Source organism: Macrobrachium nipponense, chromosome 27 (genome assembly GCF_015104395.2).
Source record: "Macrobrachium nipponense isolate FS-2020 chromosome 27, ASM1510439v2, whole genome shotgun sequence".
Taxonomy (NCBI): domain Eukaryota; kingdom Metazoa; phylum Arthropoda; class Malacostraca; order Decapoda; family Palaemonidae; genus Macrobrachium; species Macrobrachium nipponense.
The window spans coordinates 7,079,426-7,101,170 of NC_087216.1; the positions used below are offsets into that span (position 1 = coordinate 7,079,426).

At 38.5% G+C, this 21,745-nt stretch overlaps 1 protein-coding gene across 1 annotated transcript in view; it reads left to right on the forward strand.

Annotated features, from left to right (window-relative positions):
• LOC135200774 (uncharacterized) overlaps window positions 1-21,745 on the forward strand; it is a 234,647-nt gene that overhangs the window by 113,739 nt on the left and 99,163 nt on the right. Inside the window, exon 2 of the mRNA XM_064229414.1 lies at window positions 11,792-11,831. Within this exon, the coding sequence (XP_064085484.1) occupies window positions 11,792-11,831 (40 nt within the window). The remainder of the gene's footprint in view (window positions 1-11,791; window positions 11,832-21,745) is intronic.

Consider the following 21,745-nt stretch of genomic DNA (forward strand, 5'->3'; position numbering starts at 1 on the left):
TCTGTTATTTGATTGCAACTTTGTCCTTCGTTATTTTAGGAGTGAGTTATAGATGTATGTTTAATCCAGACGAATAAGGAGACCTGACGGTTCGAGGGAAAAAAACGAGACTTTCTAAACTTTTGACTCATTTCGTTCTGTGGAAAACGGAAATTTCTTTGAAGCAATAAATAATTATGATCTCACCATTTGGGGCATTTTATCAGACAGGGTGGTTGCAGACATAAACCACCGCAATCATGAATCATTTATGCAACAAATTTCTATAACATTATCCATTTCATGACCCACAAAGAAAGCTCACTGAACCCCCATTTTACCCCCATTGTACACACACTGCAGTTCACTTCTTGCCCTTCCTGGATATTAAAACTATTTCTTTTTCAATTCCTCTTTTCAACACCCCGTCTACCCTTGTTGCCACAAGTACATAGCATCTCGAAACATGCTGATGAATTCATTCATCTAAAGAATCCATTTTATCACTTCTACACTTTTGGCTTTTTTGTGTTGCACTTACCACCTGACAGATCATTTCAAAGGTTTAAACGCTTTGCCTTCATTTTTATTCATAATTCATACCCTCGTCTGGCTTTCATATAGACTCTTCAAATCCATACCCAGTCTATGGTCCACACCCTTCTTACCTCCGTTACTTTATCTGTTTAGTTACTCTCCCTTTCATCCTATTATTTGCATAAAATCTAATAGTAAATAATTTAAGAATCAACTGCTTCCATTCTTCCAGCATCCATGAGAACACTAATTGTGCCATGTTTTCTGGTTTCAATTTATTTGAAACTTTCTCTTGCAATTACCTTTATACTCTACACTGGTTTTTACAAATCCCCTTTACTATCCCCGATATGTAGAACTGCATCATCTATAAACTTGAATCACTCCTCACCCGCTCACAGCTAACTTTATTACTACACAACTTGCATTTTTGCATAATACTTGGCTGCAAACATTTTGCATCACCGTATTTATGAGGATATTAAACAGTCATGGAAGCTTGGAACCCTTTTGTCTTAGTCTTATTTGCTCTCCCATCTACATACTCATGACTACCTTCACTATTGTAATAGAATAAATTGTTTCGTTGCTCCTAACCTACCTAGTATTCCAAACGTCCTCATTACTCTCCTTGTTGCTTTTCTATTGATTCTGTCATTATTTGTTTATGTCCATATGTCCGTAGTAGCAAAATCCCTTCGTTCATGTCTAAACCTGCAATGTTCATCCCCTGTCAGTCTTTCTGCCAACCTAGTTTATTAATTTTCTACCATGCACTGTTCCTAACAGCAGAGTATATATTATACTCTGCAATTCTTGGAGTCACCTTTATACCACATTTACTTTACACGCTGAAATTTCTCGAGATTAGTGAAAAAGGCAGACAACAACCTCAAGGCAATCTGCATGGATTGAATACAAAAAAACTCAGTTAGTTCCTCATCACAGAGTTCTCTTTGCCACTGCCTAACCTTGTCTGACAAACCCTCAATTTCCTCAACACTCCGCTGGGAGACACATTAGCAAAGGTATTGCCTGGAATGAGCTCAAGCTCCTTCTTACCCTACGAGAACTTGGCTCAGATTGGAAATCACAGAGGGTCGACCTCACCAGGAAGATTTGGCAGTGCTATCTGCCAGCCAACATTTGTACTGCCCTGTCCAACACTAAGGGTAATCTCATGGCAGACCTCCTTTGATAAATTGCATTAGTTGCCGGAGGCCTCCAAAACTATGAGATCAAGGATGACCATCAGGATGACAAGGACAATAATGACATCCAAATAAGGTGCAGCAAAAGGGACATCCCAATCCATTCTAAAAAGAGGCAAGTGTCTGCACCCTAGCTGGGGAAATAATGGCCACCATAGAACCTGTTGCCAGTAGGGAATATGTAGACTAAGAATTACATGGGACAGTTGTGTTTTCCAGAAAGAGCCATTGCACCTTGTGATGTACCCTGCTTTTAGAGCTTAGTGGATCCTTACATCCATGACGTTGGCAACTGGGTTTAACTCCATTAACTTCTGCATATGATAATTTGTTGGCTAGGATGTTGTTCTTACTGGGCATATGTTTTATCATGTACGTGAATTTGGTGATTGCTTATTTGTTGGCAGTGGAGTAGCAACTTCAAATCTTCATATAAATTTGTTTCCATAAATGTTAAAGCACCCTTTGCACCCTTGTGAAACCAACTAAATGCTGCAAGGCTTTGCTAGGTAGTGTTAAACCACTTGAGGTTCATTTCACTGTTGAAAAAGCATGCCTTCACTTGACATATTTGTTAGCTTATTTGAAGCTGAATTTGGGTGCATTGTCTAAATTCCATCCTCCCATTGGTTCAACTATTATAATTATTTTGATAGTGATAAATAGTATTTTGTTTGCTCAGGAGTCTAACTCTTATAGAAAAATAAAAATCACAGTGTGGATGGAATTTTCTTTGGTCTAAAAATTGTAACAGTGGATGTCGTTATCAGTTGTTATTAACGATGTTGTAGCTGTTCATTTTCAGGGAAACTTTCTTTTAAGTGGTTTTTATTATATATATATATAATATATATATATAATATATATATATATATATATATATATATATATATATATATATATATATATACGTGTTTGTGTAATTATTGTCACGAAATTAATTATTTTTTTCCCTCCTTACTTTGTTTCATATCAAAAGAATTTGGAAATTGGTCACTTTTATTCTCTTCTGACTCGGGCATTAGAGATATGATGATTAAAGTAAGGATAACATAGTAATATGTATTAATTGAATGGAAGCAAAGGCACTGAAGGCGTTTCATAGTCCATATCTGTTGCTTGCATGGGGATGAAAATACAATGTAAGTGACAATGACGTGTAAATGACCATTAGCATGGTCATGGTTTCCACAACTACATATTTATACGTGATAATGTAATTGTAATAGCCGCATGCCCTCTTAACTTCTCGAATTCTTACACACACACACACACACACACACACACACACACACACACACATATATATATATATATATATATATATATATATATATATATATAATGTGTGTGTGTGTAAAATGTGTTCCATGGACATTATTAATTTGTTTAATTTTGAAAGTAGCTCAAATTTTTAGTTAATGAGTCATTTAGATTATTGATGCATGTAGTACATTTACCCCTACAACAATTTCACCCATACAGATATACTGCACTCATTATATATAACTACACAACCTTTTCTCACAGTAAAATAGGATACGTTAGGTTGCATTTGCATTTGCGTGAATTTTTAATGAATCGTATTCCGGTCATAGAAATAACAGGCAAGGGAGGAAAACAAAGAGGCGGCGACCAGAAAAAACTAATGAAGCAAATGTCACGAGGGGAACAAAAGAAACAACCACACGAACATTTCGTCCTTCAGATGTGTTTGGAAAGAAATGGGCAGCAAGCCAAGAATGCACCGCCAAGATAAGCGACGGCAAAAATTGGGATAATGCGATGGTCGGAGACCCACGGGTTGATAAGGTGAGGGGAACCGTTGGAGAAAGGGAGGGCGTTGTTCCCTCCCTCCCTTCCCCCACCCGCCGTCCCTGGGATGGATAGAATACAAGGAGTGGGTTTGGGGGGTGATGGTTGGTGTGTGGGGCGTTTGGGGGTGGGGAGAGGTAGTGAAGGGAAATAAATTTGTTGCGGGGGTTTACGTTGCTGAGGATGTTGGTTGCTACGGTAAATTACCAGCTGTGCTTAGGAGAGAAGAGAGAGAGAGAGAGTAGGGTTGTTGTCTCGATATGCCTATTTAGACTTGTGGCCCCCTGCCGGATGTACCCTTTTGTACGGCTGTTTTTGTTTTAAGCGGGCCTTTGTAGTAGATGTGGTGTCCCATGTACTGCTTGCTTTATATATATATATATATATATATATATAATATATATATATATATATATATAGTATGTATGTATGTATGCATGTATGTATTTGTGTGTGCGGGCGCGCATAATCCGTAGTGTACAACGTGAATTAAACTGTGTGAAATATTCATAAAATATTGTATGATTTTTTAGCAGTGAAATATTTCGCTTTGAGTTTTGACTTGAGGATGTTATGTACTTACAAAAATGCCACACATATATAGATTATATGTTATATGTGTGTGTGTGTTTCACCAGGAAATTTACCCAAATAATATGAAATATGAAGATGGATTTAAGTCGTATTTGAATGAAATGCTGTTTTTATGGGTCACGGGGAGGAAAGATCATGGTATATATAGTGTGTTTATCGTAAGTGTTCGAAAGCATGCAGCATGCGGTTCAAACAAAGCATGATGGAAATGATTGAGTAATAACAAAGCTCTGTAAAATGAACCCCTTTGTCATTATTTTTCGATAACTTTTCTTTGCGAGTTCCTCATATCGGCCAGATCTAGCCTTCTCTTAAACTCCCTTTTGCCCAGCAGTAAAGCCATCAATATTATTCTCTTTGTGCCTGCGGGCCGGGCATTATATTGCCGCTGCTATCATTTTTCTTTGTCTACCTCCCACTACCCCCACTCCTATTTTTTTTCTTTTTTTTTTATCTGCCGCTACAACATTTATTGTTAAGTCCCGTCTGGATGGCGGTGCCGTCATTTGTAAACACGTTGTACGCCTCCCTAGGGGTGGGGGGAGACAAGCTTCCCCTGTTTTGGCTGTCTCTGGGACTTAAGGATTAGTCAGCAGGAAGGACGAGAGTTTCGTTTGGAGGTTGTGTTTAAACTTCGCTTTTCGTGACTGGTTATCTAGGAGGCTCGGTGGCGTCGTGCGTCTGGCAAGCCCGAAATTCCCTGATCTCTCCCTTCCTCCCTCCCTCCCTGGCTCTTCCCCAAGCGTCGTCCCACCATAAGATTTATTCAAACGATAGCGGCCGCGACGTTGCCATATTTCCTCCAGGATGACTAGCACCCTTTGATGCGCCAAGTTATCGCTCGTATCCCAGTAGGAGATGTGGCAAGAGGTGCTCTTTAATTATACCTCCAAGTCTTTCTTTTCTTCTTTGTTTAAGCCAGTAATGGTGTATGATATCTCACGTGGATTCTACTTCCTTAACATTCTGAAACAATTCCCTCTCTCCTCCCTTCCCTACTTTATTCCATAGTTGTATTCAACGTAGTTAATGACTTTCCTTTTTTTTATTCCGTTTTTTGGCTTTGTTTGTTTGATCGTATCTGGAGACTAGTTCCTCAATTATGAACGCACGTAGTTCGATGAATGAGAGGAATTAAGAATCCCAGGCTTGTCAAGAAAAAATAGCCATTTCGTCAAGCGGTAAAAAGGTCTAGATTTCCTTGCCGATCTCATAATTCGTTTTCTCCCGTGCTCGCAGCCGGGCATCGATTTTAATTAGCAAAATTCTAATGTGTAAATAAAGGCTGCCGAAAGAGTGCTGTTCTGTCACGTATGGAGAAAGGGGTTTTTGGTAACGAACAGATTATATAATTTTTTTTTTATTATACACGCACGTTTACTAATGTCCAATCATGCACACGATCATACACAAAACACGCACACATTAATTTATATATATATATATATATATATATATATATATATATATTATATGAATAACTTGATCACGAAGAATATAAAACGTGATGCTATGTATAACTAAAGGTTTTTGCCACGAAGGAAAAATGAAAAGCGAGATAGCAAGCACTTTCGGTCTAGTGTGTGTGTGTGTGTGTGTAAAATCTACTGGCCATTTTTACCAGGTACATAATGTGTGATTGTAGTGGCAACAATGCCCTCTTACGTTTTTCAATGTGTGGTTACTTGTATACAGTAGAACTGGTATTTTTAGTTATAACAGATGATGAAACAATAAAAGAAAATATTGATAGATGATACCTACACAGATATTTGCGGTACGGATCCGAGTTTATGTACATAGATGGAGGGAAAGGTCTGTGATCTGAAGATATATTGAGCTTTGTATTTAAATGCTCTAATACAGTGACCAAATAAGTAAGGGGGTCCCCGTTTCTCTCTCTCTCCCTCCAGTTCAGTGGGCTGGCATTTATAAGGTTTGTGGTTCATACCATCCTGCCGACCATCAGTCGACTCATTTGTCAATAGATGCTACATGAGCTTTTGAGCAAAAAATGAGGGCGGGCCATAGGCCTTAACACTAGGGATTTGCTGAGAGCTGGAAGGCTATATTTCTCCAACACCAACCTTTTAAAAGTGGAAAAAGGCGGCAGGCATATATATTATATATAATATATATATAATAGATATTATATATATATATACACACAATACACACACACACACACACGAAGATTTTATATATACCCCGCAAACTATTGGTTACACCTCACGTCTCTCTCTCTCTCTCTCTCTCTCTCTCTCTCTCTCTCTCTCTCTCTCTCATTCAGGAAGAGGTGGGGGAAAACTTTTCTATCCATGCCTTACGATGTTAGAGGCTAGCGGTTTCTCGTTGCAGAGTTGGCTCACTCTTTCCATCTCGTCTTTTTTATGGTGTTTTAAATGAATTGATTTCAGCAGGTATTTCGACCAAAGGACATTCAAACGTGTATTTATTTTCCTTTCCCCCTTTACTATTTCATACGAAAAGGCCATGGATCTGGCAACCGCGTCAGGAGGAGCCGACAGAGAAAGCGGGAAGAGTATTGGAGTATAGCCCCTTCACAGTTCACACAAACTAGACTTGTTTTTGTCGTTGTTTGGAGCTCGTATGAGATAGAGGTCATTCGCCAGGGTTTGTTTTGTGAATTCCAGTTGAAGCAATGTGAAAAGGAGGCAGACATGCTCTGAGAGACAAGCTCAGGTAAGCACGCTGAGAAGCAGATTAACGAGGAATGCACACCGACAAACAAATGAGGCACTGGAAGCCCTCCCCTCTCACTATAGTTATGACGTCATAAAAGCACCTCCATAATTTACCGACGTTCTCTCTCTCTCTCTCTCTCTCTCTCTCTCTCTCTCTCTCTCTCTCTCTGCATAAGGTTAAAGGGTAACATGAGTAGCCATACAAGAGACATATTGGGTCTTGATATGAGGGAAGATTATGGGAAAAGAAAATGCTTTAGGAGGAACTGGTTTTTGTTGGGAATTTGCAATAACGAGGTAGATTGTTCTTTCCTCGTAAGCGGGAAGGTATTCACTTAATTGGCTTTCTTTTCCAGGAAACCCACGCCAATCAGAATCAACTGCTGGGGAATCTGAAAAGAAAAATGAAGGGAAGAATTTCCAAACAAGCTTTTATTTTCGACTACCTCTTGAACACCTTCACTAGACTTAAGGATAGATGGACGGCGTGCTCCAATTTTGTTTCTTTTTTTTCTTGTGTTTTTATGTAACCTACGAGACAAAAGCGAAAGGAATTCGGTCTTACCGACCACCTTTTTCCCCCCACGGCCTATAGATGTTCGTGATGGAGGTTGCCATAAATTTGGCCAATCTTACAATTTGGATGTAGGGAGAGAGGGAGAGAGAGAAAAGTGGGGGGAGAGGAGGAGGGGGAGGGGGAGGAGGAATGTGCCTGTTGACCTTAACATTCCTTTCCTCGATTCTTGGTTTCGTTCGGCTAAGCAGACGCTTTGGTGGGGGAGGGGCTGGACTGAATTTATATCCAGCATTCCAGAATTTTACTTCCTCGTTGTAGTTGGCAGGTGATGGAAATGATATGCCGCCAGTAAATCGAGTTATTAATACTACGGTAGCAATGAGAGGGCACTATACGATGAGTTATGGGGTAGTTTTTCATATTTGAATTTATAACGCTAGGCTTAGTTTAGTAGATTATGTAATGTTCCCTGTAAATATTCACCCTACGTTACTCTAGATAATCATAGAATCTCTTCGTAAAGATTTCTTAAAATTCAATTAATTGTTGTTTAACATACGTAAGGATATAATGTAATAATAATATAATATATATATAATTATATAAATATATATATATATATATATATAATAAAAGGAGCCCGTAAAAAACGCCAAAATATAGAAAGAAAATACTATATTTCAGAGACTGCTGTCTCTCTCTTCAGGTATATGAATGGGAAAAGTTACATAAAAGGTGGTATTTATACATTTATACCATTTATACCAAGAGATCCATCCACAGGTAAGCTCATTGGGTCACTCCCACTGATAATCCTTCTTTAATCCTCTTAAGCGTTGGTTGAATGAAAACTTTATCAATGACATCTGGATCCATGCGCCCTTTGAGATGTTCATTACCTGTCTCTGTTTGATCAAGGCTGATTCTATCATCGACTTTTGTAACGTCAGTTGCTGCTATAAATTATATGTGACAAATTCAAGTTTATTCTGTGGTTATGTTCATTTACATGGTTGAAAACAGCTGAGTTGTGTTGTCCATACCTAACTGAAATATAGCATTTTCTCTCTATATTTTGGCATTTTTATGGGCTTCTTTTGTTAGATGGATTTCTGTTGTAACAGAACATTTTTACCAGTCATATATATATATATATATATATATATATATATATATATGATATATATATATAGTTAAAAATATGATATGATATGGTATATATACACATATATTTATATACACATATATTTATACATATATATTTCATGCATAGGAAACCGCATATACTACTCTTTGGCTATGATTGTTGTTATGATTTATGTCCCATATGATAAAGCCAAACCACTGACAGAAAAATTGACATATCAATTTAATGTAGTCCTCACTGATAGGGTTCAGGTCTTGCTTTCGCTTACGTTATCTATCAATCACTACGCATCTTGTCTTATTTACCAAGCCATATTAACCCCATAATTTTGACAGTGATTCTTATCTATTTTATTCTTATACAAAGGAACATTAGTTCGTGTCACCCATTCCTTTGAATACATTCCCTCTTCCAGACATATTATACTCAGTTTGGACAGCGATTCGATCATACTTTCACCAATGTACTGCAATCTCGTCAACTCTTATTACCTTGGCGTTCGCCAACCCTTTAGTTGGCCTTGCCCTTAACAGGGTTTTTTTTTTCCATCTTCTAATTTATATGTCTTCATTCCCATTTACATCATTCGGATCTGCATTACTGTATTGTCTACATTCAACAAATTTTCAAGATACTCTTTACATTTACACAGGACTACACTCTCTGTAGATAGTCTCCATTTGCATCTGAATTTTCAATTATCTCTCTAGGTATACTTCTCAAAGTACAACCTCTTTATCTCCTTGCAAGTTTGACCTCAAATATAGTAGTAAATGTTCTGTTTCTGTTTACCCCATTTTTTCTATCACTGTTCTTGGTCAATGCACATAGTTCTTTTATATTGCTTCATGATCCTGTTTCATGTCTTGCAAATATTCTTCAAACCATTTCCATAATTCTTTATAAACCCTCTTGTTTATTAGTCCCTTTGACTCATTCTTTGTTTCTTTTTCTTACCCTCTTATTCCCACAAACACTCCATCCTTGAATTTTGCGATCTTATGAATTCCTTTCACTGTTGTAATCCTGAGCCATTACCAGCCCTTCTTCACCCAAAATACCACTCTTGTTCTTTCCTATCAAATTTTGCGGGTCTCAATTACATATCTAGTCACATTTGAACAAGTTTACCTTCTTTTTTAATTTTATGTTCGACAAGATATTGGGCAGATGCAATCCTCACCGTGACGTTTATCAACTTGCTCTTACAACTTCTGTATACAGATCATGACCCATCAAATTTTATTACTTTATTCCTTGTCTTATCATGAATACATTGTGTAGGATCAGATGTTCTACTCTTCACCATGTCAATCAACTTGCTCTTCCAACAGATGTGTGGTAATCCTTGACAGAACAAAATGTTTTTCTCTTTTTATCGTTGCTATCATGAATGCATTGTATATTTTTATATGAAAATCATGTGTTTCTAGTCGTCAATTCTTATTCACCATGGGAAGATAATACTAACACACACACACACACACACACATATATATATATGTGTGTGTGTGTGTGCGTTTGTGTGTGTGTGTGTGCTTTCTAAGGGGTGAACTTGGCATTGGCTGTTGCCTATTTTCCGCAGGTCTGCCACCTGTTAAGGGTGACAACCTGATTTAGAATACGCAAACGGGCAAATATGCATGCAGATATGTAGAGAGAAAAACACTAGTTAGTAAATGGATCTCATATTAAAAGTTGCAAATGGAGAGATGTTGTCTGAAGAGAATATAGTCCTTTGTTGATGCATGAGTGTTTGTGGGGATTTGTTGCATGCAAGCAGTGAAATAGAAGCAGATCTATATTATATACGTGTGATAGAGGTTTGTGTAAATTTCAGAATTATTTCTATAGTGACTTGAGGGAGTGATAAGGTGAGTTAAGAAATCGAGCACAAAGGGTGGCATAAAAATGATACAGTAGCGAAAGTGTGATTGATGGGCTGACTAGGGTGTATGGGGTATTTTTAGACGTGGGAATGGTTCTAAAGAAATAGGGGAAAAGAGAAATAGTTTATTTTTGCATAAGGTTAACGATGACAAGACTGAACGGTAATAATTATAAGGGCGCAAGATAACTTCGTGTGTAAGGAAAAGTGTATGGTAGGATTTTATTTTAGAAATATAAGACAGATTGATGTGGTATGAAATGTATCGATTTAGACAAGGGAGAGGGTGTGTGATGGATCAAGTGTTTATTTAGAACTGCTTTACAAGGTTTATGTGTTATAGTAACGGAAAAATATTGTGTAGTATGAATAGATCTAGAAAAAGCCTATGAAAGAATAGGTACTCACACAGTGTGTAAGGTGCTAAAGATGTTATGGTATAGAAAGTAATTTATTGAAAATATGATATGGTATAGAAAGTAATTTAATGGGAGTTTTAGTAAAATTTGGATTTGCTTAGTGCTTATATGTGATTTACTGAGTTTTAAGAAATCTTAAATAATACTGACAGGAGAAAATGGGGTCTTGTTTCCATTAGATCTGATTTCTTTTATGAAGGTTATTTACAGTTTTTCCATTCTAATTTTTGACACTAGATAAAGGGTGTTGTGCATTAGGCCGCGTACGTATTTTTACGAGTTAAGGAGCACATTTATTTTGGGAATAGTTCTGTCATCAGAAAATTAGAATGGGTCTTTTCATTAAGTTCTCAAGCTGACATAAAATTTGAGCTTTGGCGAGACGCGATTCAGTTAGCAAAATAAACTCGATGATATAATTCGTTTGGAAATGAAAATCAGTCTGCGTTCCTTTGGGGATTGGCGTTTGGAGAACGGGTCGGTGCACGACATAATAGTTGATAAGTACTGGTTGCGCGAATTGTTAGCGCCTCAGTGGCGTGGTTGGTATGGTCTTTGCCTGCCACCTCGGTGGCCGCGAGTTCTATTCTCTGGGGCATTCCATTGAAGGGTCAGAGATGTGTATTTCTGGTGATAGAAGTTCACGAATCTCGACGTGGTTCGGAAGTCACGTAAAACCGTTGGTCCCGTTGCTGAATAACCACTGGTTCCATGCAACGTCAAAACACCATACAAACAAAACAATTCGTTTTTGAAAGAGCAGCAGCAAAAGAGTGTTTTTATCAATAAAAATTTTTCACCGTGAATTTCATTCCTAATCTTGGTTTCTTTAGGAAGGCAGTTTTATTTGTTACTGAAGAAATTATCAATATTTTTACCGAAGGATTGTGCACTCAAAGCAATTTCCCTAATTTCATGAATTTCCTTTAGTTTTAGGTTCTTCCGTATTCACTGCTAACTCGAATTTCTGCCTTTTCAGAACTGTCAGCCACATCAAGCCAGATATTCCCGTGTCTAAGGTAGGTCTTGAATGGATTTAGAATCTGGAGGTTTTAACATGATTGGTGGCAAAAATCTTAAAAAAGGAGAGAAAATTTATTTAATTTTTTAAAAATCCGCCTTGTTTTGCAGGTGGACTATAGAATTTTATTTTGATTTTACCGTCTGTTTCGGTTTTGATGTAGTAATTAATTAATTTTTGACAGGGAACTTATTTGAATGGGGTTCCGGTATTCACTCAATAATATTTTTTTCTTAGCGCCTCAGTGGCGTGGTCGGCTTAGTCTTGGCCTGCCACCTCGTTGGCCGTGAGTTGGATTCTTGGGCATTCCATTGAGGCATCAGAGATGTGTATTTCTGGTGATAGAAGTTCACTCTCGACGTGGTTCAGAAGTCACGTAAAGCCGTTGGTCCCGTTGCTGAATTCCATGCAACGTAAAAACATCATACAAAGAAACAATTCATTATTCTTTTCATGGTAATATATTTGTAGGGTATATTAAGCACATGAAGGTATGGAAGTTTTCTGCACAAAACGGCAAACTAGTCCTGAATGCATTAGTTTAACCTCTCCCTAGCCCATTGTTTGCAAGAACCTGCATTTCGGATTCAAGGCCTTGTAGTGACAAGCTATCCAAAAGATGTGAGGATATCGAAAAGTTAGTGGGGCTATTATATGTATATACGTATATGAGTGTATACATACATACACACGCACCGCGATCCTGAAAAACCTACCGAATTAATTACGCAGTTTCTTCAGAGACCCAGAGAGTTGCGAGCGCATGAGTACGAAACGTGAATAAGAATTCTCCGTAGATTTCTCCTTTTTCGTGGCTGGATCAACGGGATATGAGGGAGGCTACTGATTATGTTGTGTCAGAATGATTTCAACAGTTGTTAAAGATGAGTTATTATTATTATTATTATTATTATTATTATTATTATTATTATTATTAGTATCCATCCTTGAAAAGCAAGAGTATACTGGCGATAACCGACGGTCCCGTTAAAAAGCTTCGTAATTGGTTAAATTATATCATTCTTGAGGCATCAGAGTCTTCACGTTAAATTATTCACTTTAATGTAGCTGCGAAAAATACATTAATTTTATCACATAAATGCCTTAATTAACATGCTAATTGTGCTGTTTCATTACGGAACTTAATTACTTTGGGAATCTAAGTATTCAACGAGACGCAAAGGAAATTTTGTAGGGCATATGAATGTGTAGTATATAGAGTACATAGCTTGTTTGTGTATAATTTTACACACACACACACACACACACACACACACACACATATATATATATATATTATATGTGCACAACACATGTGTGCGTGTGTTTGTCCTTGTGTTTGTCTGTGTGTGTGTGTGTGTATGTGTGAGTGTGTTCACCAACACGTCATTTGCCCTGGAAAGTGGTGCTTCGAAGAGCACTTCCTCCTGGTGTTCTGTAATGAGGATCTTAGCCACCACCCACCTTACCTGGCAGAGAAAGAACATCCCACCAGACTGAGAACAATATTACAGAGCTTTATGACTTCTAAAACGATAGATATCGATCACTTTAGTCTTCATTCTTTTCTTTTTACACTAATAAATTCCGTGCAGACCGATTCATGTATATCGTTTCAACCCTTTTTTGTCCTTTGTATTCACTGGTCACACCTCACATCCATAAAGGGGAATTAGTTCACACAACCATCATGCATCTCTTCTTTGCTTCCTTCCTAGAGCTACAAATGCGGACTCTCACCTATAGATAAGTAAGTCTAGTGCTTCAATTTTTCCACCATCAATATTAAGTCTTTGCCGAAATTTCTTGGCTTAAGTTTACACACACAACACACACACACATCTGATCAGTATCGTAATCTGGGTGAAGAAATGCCGGTTGGAGTTATAGTTGGAGAAGAAGAAGAATATTGAAAAAACGGCCATACTTCCAACATAATTTAAGGGAGATCGGGTGACGTATATTATGAACCTAAAGATACATCTAAATTTATTTTTACTTAATTATCTTGTATCGTAGAGCCAACATCTTTCTAGTTTTTGCACTCATTGTATACTGTGTTATATGGGATGTGTACTGAGATGCCATTTTTAGTTTTATTTACAAACTGTTCTCTCATATATATATATATATATATATATATATATATATATATAGAGAGAGAGAGAGAGAGAGAGAGAGAGAGAGAGAGAGAGAGAGAGAGAGAGAGAGAGGAATTTTTTTTGCACAGTTTCCTGAAAAATATGCGTTCATGACAAAACATTGGAAGTGCCTGAATACACCTGTCACTTGAACAAAAATCGTACGCCTACTTCTGGTCACAGGCGAAGTGTTTTGCAAGTACTTCGTGTGTGCCTAATTGGCTACATACTGCGATTCCTGCAATTGCGTGAATGTATGGAATACATCTAAAAGATGATTGGGGTGTACATATCTTTTTTTTTTTCCTAAATAAAACCTGACTGAACGGACAGCTATAAATGATGCCAATGTGTGCCTTATGCTTATCGTATTAAAAAAAATATTGAAAATTAATCTATAGACAAATATCTCTACTGAAAATTTAAAAATTCTTGAAAAGGAAATATGGATTTCTCACGTTTTGCAGTAGAAGGAAGCTTTCACTATGCTTTTGGTTTTTCCGTATGTCACTTAATCTATCTAGGTTGAGACCATCTTTTAGTCGCAAGTATCACAAAATCTTGCGACGGGATTAATGCATTTAAAAACACATTAGGTAGATCTTGTGCAAGATCTACCTAATGGAAAAATACGTTCTTTGTTTTTGCTGTCACTCCAGACTCAGCGACCTGCATGGACTGTATCTCTGTCTTTTGTTTCCTATGTTTTTCTTTGTATCTTGCAACTGGTTTTCGTTCGTCTGCTCAACCGCAATAATGATAGCCCTGAGCCAGCCTTTGCCCCTTTACCCCCACCTGCCCAAATGGGTCTGTCCCTTGCTTTCACTTTCATGTGGTATTTTACTTCCATAATATCTTACCTAACCCCTTTTATCAGTCTACACGTAATAACTCCCTCCCGCGCCTTACCGCTGGCCACGGCCCTACCCATCATCCTCTTGAGTCACCCCAGGAAACCCGGGCCCCCCTACTGTATCCGTCATTCTCTTGAGGTTTGAATCCTTACCATACTTGCTCATGGGTGTTGGGGCCGAAGGGGGGGGTGGGGGGGGGGTGGTTTGTCTTAGCTCATTAGGTAACTGTATCGGAGGCCCAAAGCTCCAGCTTTTCATAATTGAATTAGGCTCAACACCAGAGGTGCTCTTCTTCTTCTTCTTCTTCTTCTTAGTCTTCTTCCTCAAGCTCTGCTCTCGCCTCTAACTCCGGCGAATGCAAACGAATATCATTATTACCAGCTCATTCAACTTCTCATTCCCTCCTGTTCACGTTCCTCCTCTCTCTCTCTCTCTCTCTCTCTCTCTCTCTGTCTTTTCTACTTTCTCTCTCTCCCTCTCCTTACCCAATAATTCCCTAGTTTATTCATCCCCATCTCGAGGTTTTCTTTCCTTCGGCTCTCAGAAAAATAGCTCTCCTATCTTGGTCTTAAAAACATCTCAAAAAACCATGAATATTCAAGAAGATCAAGGCATCCGACGCCAAGGCTAAATCCCATTGGGACTTCTCTCTCTCTCTCTCTCTCTCTCTCTCTCTCTCTCTCTCATTATTTTCAGCTTGATGTGAAAAAAATTTTTTTTTTTTGGAAAGAATAGGTTTTGGCTCTTTGTCTCTCGGAGAGAATTTTCATTAGCCATGCTTAGCCGAGCCTCATATTTTGTTACTTAATAAAGGGTGCCCTAGAATTGGAATTTTTTTCAACCCTTCTGACGTAATGGTTTTATATATATGTGGAGAAATTTCTTAGTCTAGTCGGTTTTTTTTTTTTTAACAGCGCTCATATGGGTTTCTTAGCTTCAAGTACTTCTCTTACGACCACCTCATCTTAATTTCCATATTCCCTTCCCCCTCCCCCTTTTCTGCTTCTTCCTCCTCCTCCTTCTCTCCAATTCGTCATACTGTCCATCCTTTTACCTATTTCCTCATTTATTTATCTTCCCCTATTTCTACCGCTTCGTCATTATTTGGTCTTCCCCTTTCTCTTGCGCCCGCATTCCATCCTGGCCCTCATCATCATCATCATTTTTCTATTTTCCCTTCTCCTGTCTCCTCTTCCTACCCCTTACCGTCATCATCATCATCATCATAATCATTTCGTCATCTTCCCTACGTCTGCTTCCTCTTCCTCCTGATCACCTAGTTTTTTTTATTTCTATATTTTTTTTCTTTTCCCAGCCTCAGCGTCGTGATGCCTCTCAGCTGGCTTCGTCTGGACCTCACAGTGTGGTAGTCTTGTGTTCAAACCCTGCTTATAGTACTAGCTTGGCTTGATAGATATCACTGGCAGGCACGACCCCTCCTCCGACCCTGTGTGATCTGGGGAAGAGCTTTTCAGGGGAGTCTGTAGGTCTACCTGCTGACTCATCGACAGCCACTGCTTGGTTCTCCCTGGTCCTATAGCCTGGCTGAAGAGGTGTGGGACTTGGGCGTTGGTCTCAATGTGTATATGTTGGGTCTTTATGGGGGCTGTGGACTAGTGCAGTGTGTGGCCTGTCCCTTGTATATGCCGCTCAATGGGCGACCTTTGCACTTCGCCCTTTTTCGCTTACTGGAGGAGTAAGCCTACTTTGTTGTTGTTCTTGTTCGTGCTGGGGGGAGGTAGGAAAGGTCTATGGAAGAACATAAAAACGTCTGAAAAGGGTGTTTTGCATCGAGTTGAAAATACAGGAATTTTAGGATAGGATATTTATTGGTTTATTAGAATGAAAATGTAAAAAATGAATGATATGCATTTTAAACAGTACAGAAAAATGATTTTTAATGAGATATGACACATTGATTTTAATTTTCTTTGGTGATACAAGGCTCTATTTGGCTGTACATTTTAGCGCATTCTAATTTCTTTGGTGAAGTGAATTTAGGTTATGTTTCCGTTCGATTATTTTATGTTTCCACTTATCCTTGTTATCAGTATAAGTAGTACCAAGTATGAGTATTAATTACGAAGACCATTTTACGCTTAGTTAGGAATAAAATGTTTATAACTTATGCGTGAGGGGAAAATCTTGCATGCGTCCCGGGTAAGCTGAAGGTCGGATCACGCCTTGTTTTCTCTCTCTCTCTCTCTCTCTCTCTCTCTCTCTACTCTTGTCCATCTCCCATTTCTGTGCCGTCTTCCTCACCCTCCTGCTTTACCTATTTTTTTTTTCCCCTTTTCCTCTTCTTTTTCCTTCTCTTCTTTTTTCCGTCTCTTTTTTTCCTCTCCTCCTCCTCCTCTTAGTGTCCTCTCTTTTCCTCTTCCTCCTCTTTCTTCCGTCTCTTTTTTTTCTTCTCTTCCTCCTCCTCTTAGTGTCCTCTCTTTTCCTCTTCTTCTTCTTTCTTCCGTCTCTTTTTTTCCTCTGTTCCTCTTCCTCTTCTTTCCGCCTTCCCTTAGTTTTCTCTCGTTTCCTCCTCCTTTCCTTTTTTATCCTCCGTGTCTCTTTTTTCCTGCTTTTTCCTCCTCTTTCCTCCCTTTCCCTCACCACCACTTTCCTCCTCCTCCTCCTCCTCTTACTCTTACTCCTCCTCCTCCCAATCTTGGAGGCACCGAACGGCGGAATTACGTCACGAAGAGTTTTGTCCCTGGGGTCTGCGCGCCTGATTACACATTGTCCCCAGATCAAAGACGTCCTTATTAATTAACTTATCTGCTCGCCTAGGCCTGCACAAGGCGCCTTTGTAGATCCAGTCCTGACGACAATTCCCTCTAATTCCCTCACCCCCCCCCAACCCCAACACACATTCCCTCTTACCTCCTCAACCTCCTACTCATTTATCAACCCCTCCCCTCGTTCCTCCCAACTCCCTCCCTCTCCTATCCTTTTCAGGCAGGAGGATGATGTCCTTAGTCTTGGCCCCTCTATTTGCTTCGCTCTTATGACCAGATATCTCAGGCATTTTTTCGCCCCTTTTTCGCAGGGAGCTGTCACTCGTGTTTTTTTTTTTTGGGGGGAGGTAATTTTCCGATTTTACACTGAGTGTCCTCTCCAGGCTGGAGGTTTTAGGTTTTTTATCATGCGCATGCTTTTGTGTACATTATATATACACACATACATACATATGTATATATTTAAATATATATGTATAAATACTATATATATGTGTATGCATATAAATATATTAATTTATTTATTTATATGTTCATATATTTATGATATACACACACAAATATATATGTATACACACACACACATATATGTACTATATATGTGTATATATATATTATATATATATATATATATATATATATTATATACACCACACACACACAATCACATTATAAACACACGCATACACATATATATATGTATCGCCTTGTACCTTGCCTTTTTCCAATTTTGAGGAAAATGACATCAGAAGGGTCTTGAGATGAGGTCGCAATCTCCGTGACCTTTCCGGACCCTAGCAGTTTTTTTGGCACTCGCTTCCAGCTGGTGAATTGGCAAGCGGTAGGCCTAAATCGATCCATGAACCTAGAGAACACGAACCGAGCAGTGTACCCACTCGACCACGGCGTCCCCTTTGGCTGATTGTACCTTTCAAAGGTGGGTGATGGGTACGATGGGTTACCCACATCTCTTATCTTATTGCCTTCATATCTGTTGCTCTTGGGAGTGGCTCTGGTAGGTGTTATTATACAGTGTCCATAAATGTTCTACGTTTCCTCAAGTTTACTTTCAGAGCACTTCATGCAATACATTCCACATGTGCACAACCAATTGCCCTCACAATGTCCAGACGATATTCTATCTCCCTCCATACGCGCTGCAGCATATCAACGTCAACTGTTTAGACAACTTTAACAATGCGTCTACGAAGTGTGACTAGATCATGAGGTGCTCTGAATGTAAACTTGAGGAAATGTAGGACATTCTACAAAAAACTGCATTACACTATGTTATGTGGTTTCTGAGCAATAAATACTTGTAATGGTAATGGGACTTTTTGGACACCCTGTATACCTAACCTGGCTTCAACCCGGGGTCTATGCTTCAACCAACTACGGTCAGCTAACCGTGAGGTACCCTATTCATTAAGATGGTCAGCAAAAGCATACCGGGGTCTTAATGGAACGTGCCCATGTCGTTGTGTTTATGTGAAAATATCCCTAGCAACAACTTTTCATTAATGCTATCCAACAAGTAAAGCATCCATATATATATATATATATATATATATATATATATGTATATATATATATATATATATGTATATATAATATATATGTGTGTGTGTATACACACCAATATACAATATAAGCATATATATATATATATATATATATATTATATATATATATATATATATATAAATATATATACTGAACGTGTCTTTTTTATGTGGAAGAGCAATAAATTATTATTTTAGTTATTTCTAGCAATTTGCCTGGGGTGATTACTTTTCATTAAAAACAGTTATTTTGCGTCTGTATTCTGTACAATAATTCATATGAAAAAGGATTTTGTAAATAAGATTACAAGTCAGGGGGGAATTTTTCATGAGTGTTTATTTTTCATTTTTTTTTATTGATGCACGAATCAAATGTCATAAAAATTCATCGAATATTTTTCACCAGAATCTTGAAGTAGTTGTATTTTATCATAAGTAATAATTCGACTTTATATTGAATTATTGTACACGATAACGGTTCTATTCTGTTGTAGACTTCTAATACCGGAGGTTCAACGAAAACTTGAATGCTGAATCCGAATGAATATACTTCGGGTCGTCTTTATTCCGAACCAGGAACGATCGTCTTTATTCCAAACCAGGAATGATCGTCTTTATTCCAGGAATGATCGTCTTTATTCCGAACCAGAAATGATCGTCTTTATTCTGAACCAGGAATGATCGGCTTTATTCCTAACCGTCTTTATTCCAGGAATGATCGTCTTTATTCCAGGAATAATCGTCTTTATTCCGAACCAGGAACGATCGTCTTTATTCCAGGAATGATCGTCTTTATTCCAACGATGCCTCGTCTTTATCCAAGATGCCTCGTCTTTATTCCGAACCAGAAATGATGGCATAAAACCAAATTATCTTGGATCTGTATTTGTTTTTGCCAAGGAGATGCGGTTGATGCATTAACCATTGGTCATAACAGCTGGGGCTAGAGTATCTCCATCCCAGTAATGGGGTATTGCCTTCATTGCACCTCATAAGGTGCACGGTAGGCAATACTTACGGTTCTTTGCAGCGTCCCTGTGGCCCCTGGCTGCAACCTCTTTCATTCCTTTTACTATGCCTCCATTCATATTCTCTTCCAGCTAACTATCCACCCTCTCCTAACAATTGCTTCATAGTGCAACTGCTTTGAGGGTTTCCTCCTTTACACCTTTCAAAACCTTTTTGGTGTCGATTTTTTTTTCAGCGTTGAATAACGTCATAGGTCCCAACGCTTATCCTTTGGCCTAAATTCCATATTCTGTTCTATTATAGAGTATCTGCATGCATTATGACAATTTGACAGTGATAGAAACTGTAAGTTGTTTGTGTTATGAGGTGCCTTCTCCCACAGACAACACTTGGTGAGTGGTGAGTGAAGAAGGGGAGAGCTGTATTTTTGGTCAAAGGCCGACCAAGCCCCCACATATCCAGACCTAGCGCGGTCTAAAGGAGTGACAAAAAAGTTAAAAAAGTGGTTGAAACAGACCTCGCTTCTCGCAAAGAAAACTAGACTACGCTATATTGAAAAAGGGAAAGTCATGGCATTGTTAAAGGAAAAAAAAAAAGAATGTAGGGAGAGATTTTCCTATTTTGGCAGGAGTGGAAGCTAGGTCACTAAACACCTGACAGTTCGGTAAAAACTGACCACTTCAAACTTCAAAGACTGAAAAGTCTATATATATATAAATGTAATCTTCATAACACGGATATAATATATATATATATATATATATATATATATATATATATATATATATATATATATATATATGTAATAGTGTGGCACATTGTTGTTATTACAAAAGGCAATGACGTATAAGGAACTTAAAGAAAGAAGGCACGGTTAATAAGAGAAGAAAAAGGAAAAGGGAATAAGATAATGATTTTTCTTAGAGAACGAATTATCGTGTTACTCGACCCAAACGATAAGGCTTTTAGACCTAAAGCCAGGTGGTTTTCATCTCCCCCAAAAAACCTCTGTCCGTACCAGCGATTAGTGACCGACAGGAGATTATGGCCGCTGAGCGATATTTCCCAGGCATCTTTGAGAAATTGGAAACTACTCTCATTAGCGCCTATGATTAATTGCCGTTCCCTTCGTGAACAGGTCAGAGAGAGCCATCTGGCATACGTTAAAAAGGAATTCTATGACCCGTTGTTAGAAGGAGGGAATCACCAAACTCTTAAGAGCTCCACCCTTTCAAGATAGACCTATGGACTTCGACGAATCAAGAAGCAGATACCCCAGGAATGTGTTTCAACGAATGACCTATGAGGATTCCAAAGGGGATACACCCCCAAAAGCCAAGACATCAAGTAGGAGGCATATACAAATTCAAAGCCTACGAATCACAGTAGAAGATATGACAGGAAGGCGGTTTGTATACAAGTTTGCAGCCATTCAGACACAAGAAGTCCTTCAGAAGACGCCACACCCAAGTCAGAATCCAAAAATCCAAAGGCGGTGCTAAGGAGATTTCATCCTATTAAAAGGGCCAGACGGAGAGAGAGAAAGGCAGAGAAGAAAATGACAGAGAGCAGAAAAAAGGCAGAAGAGGGGAGCCGAGGGGAGAACTGCAGTGGCATAGCCGTGAAACAGAGAAGACAAGAGAACTGCAGTCGCGCAGCC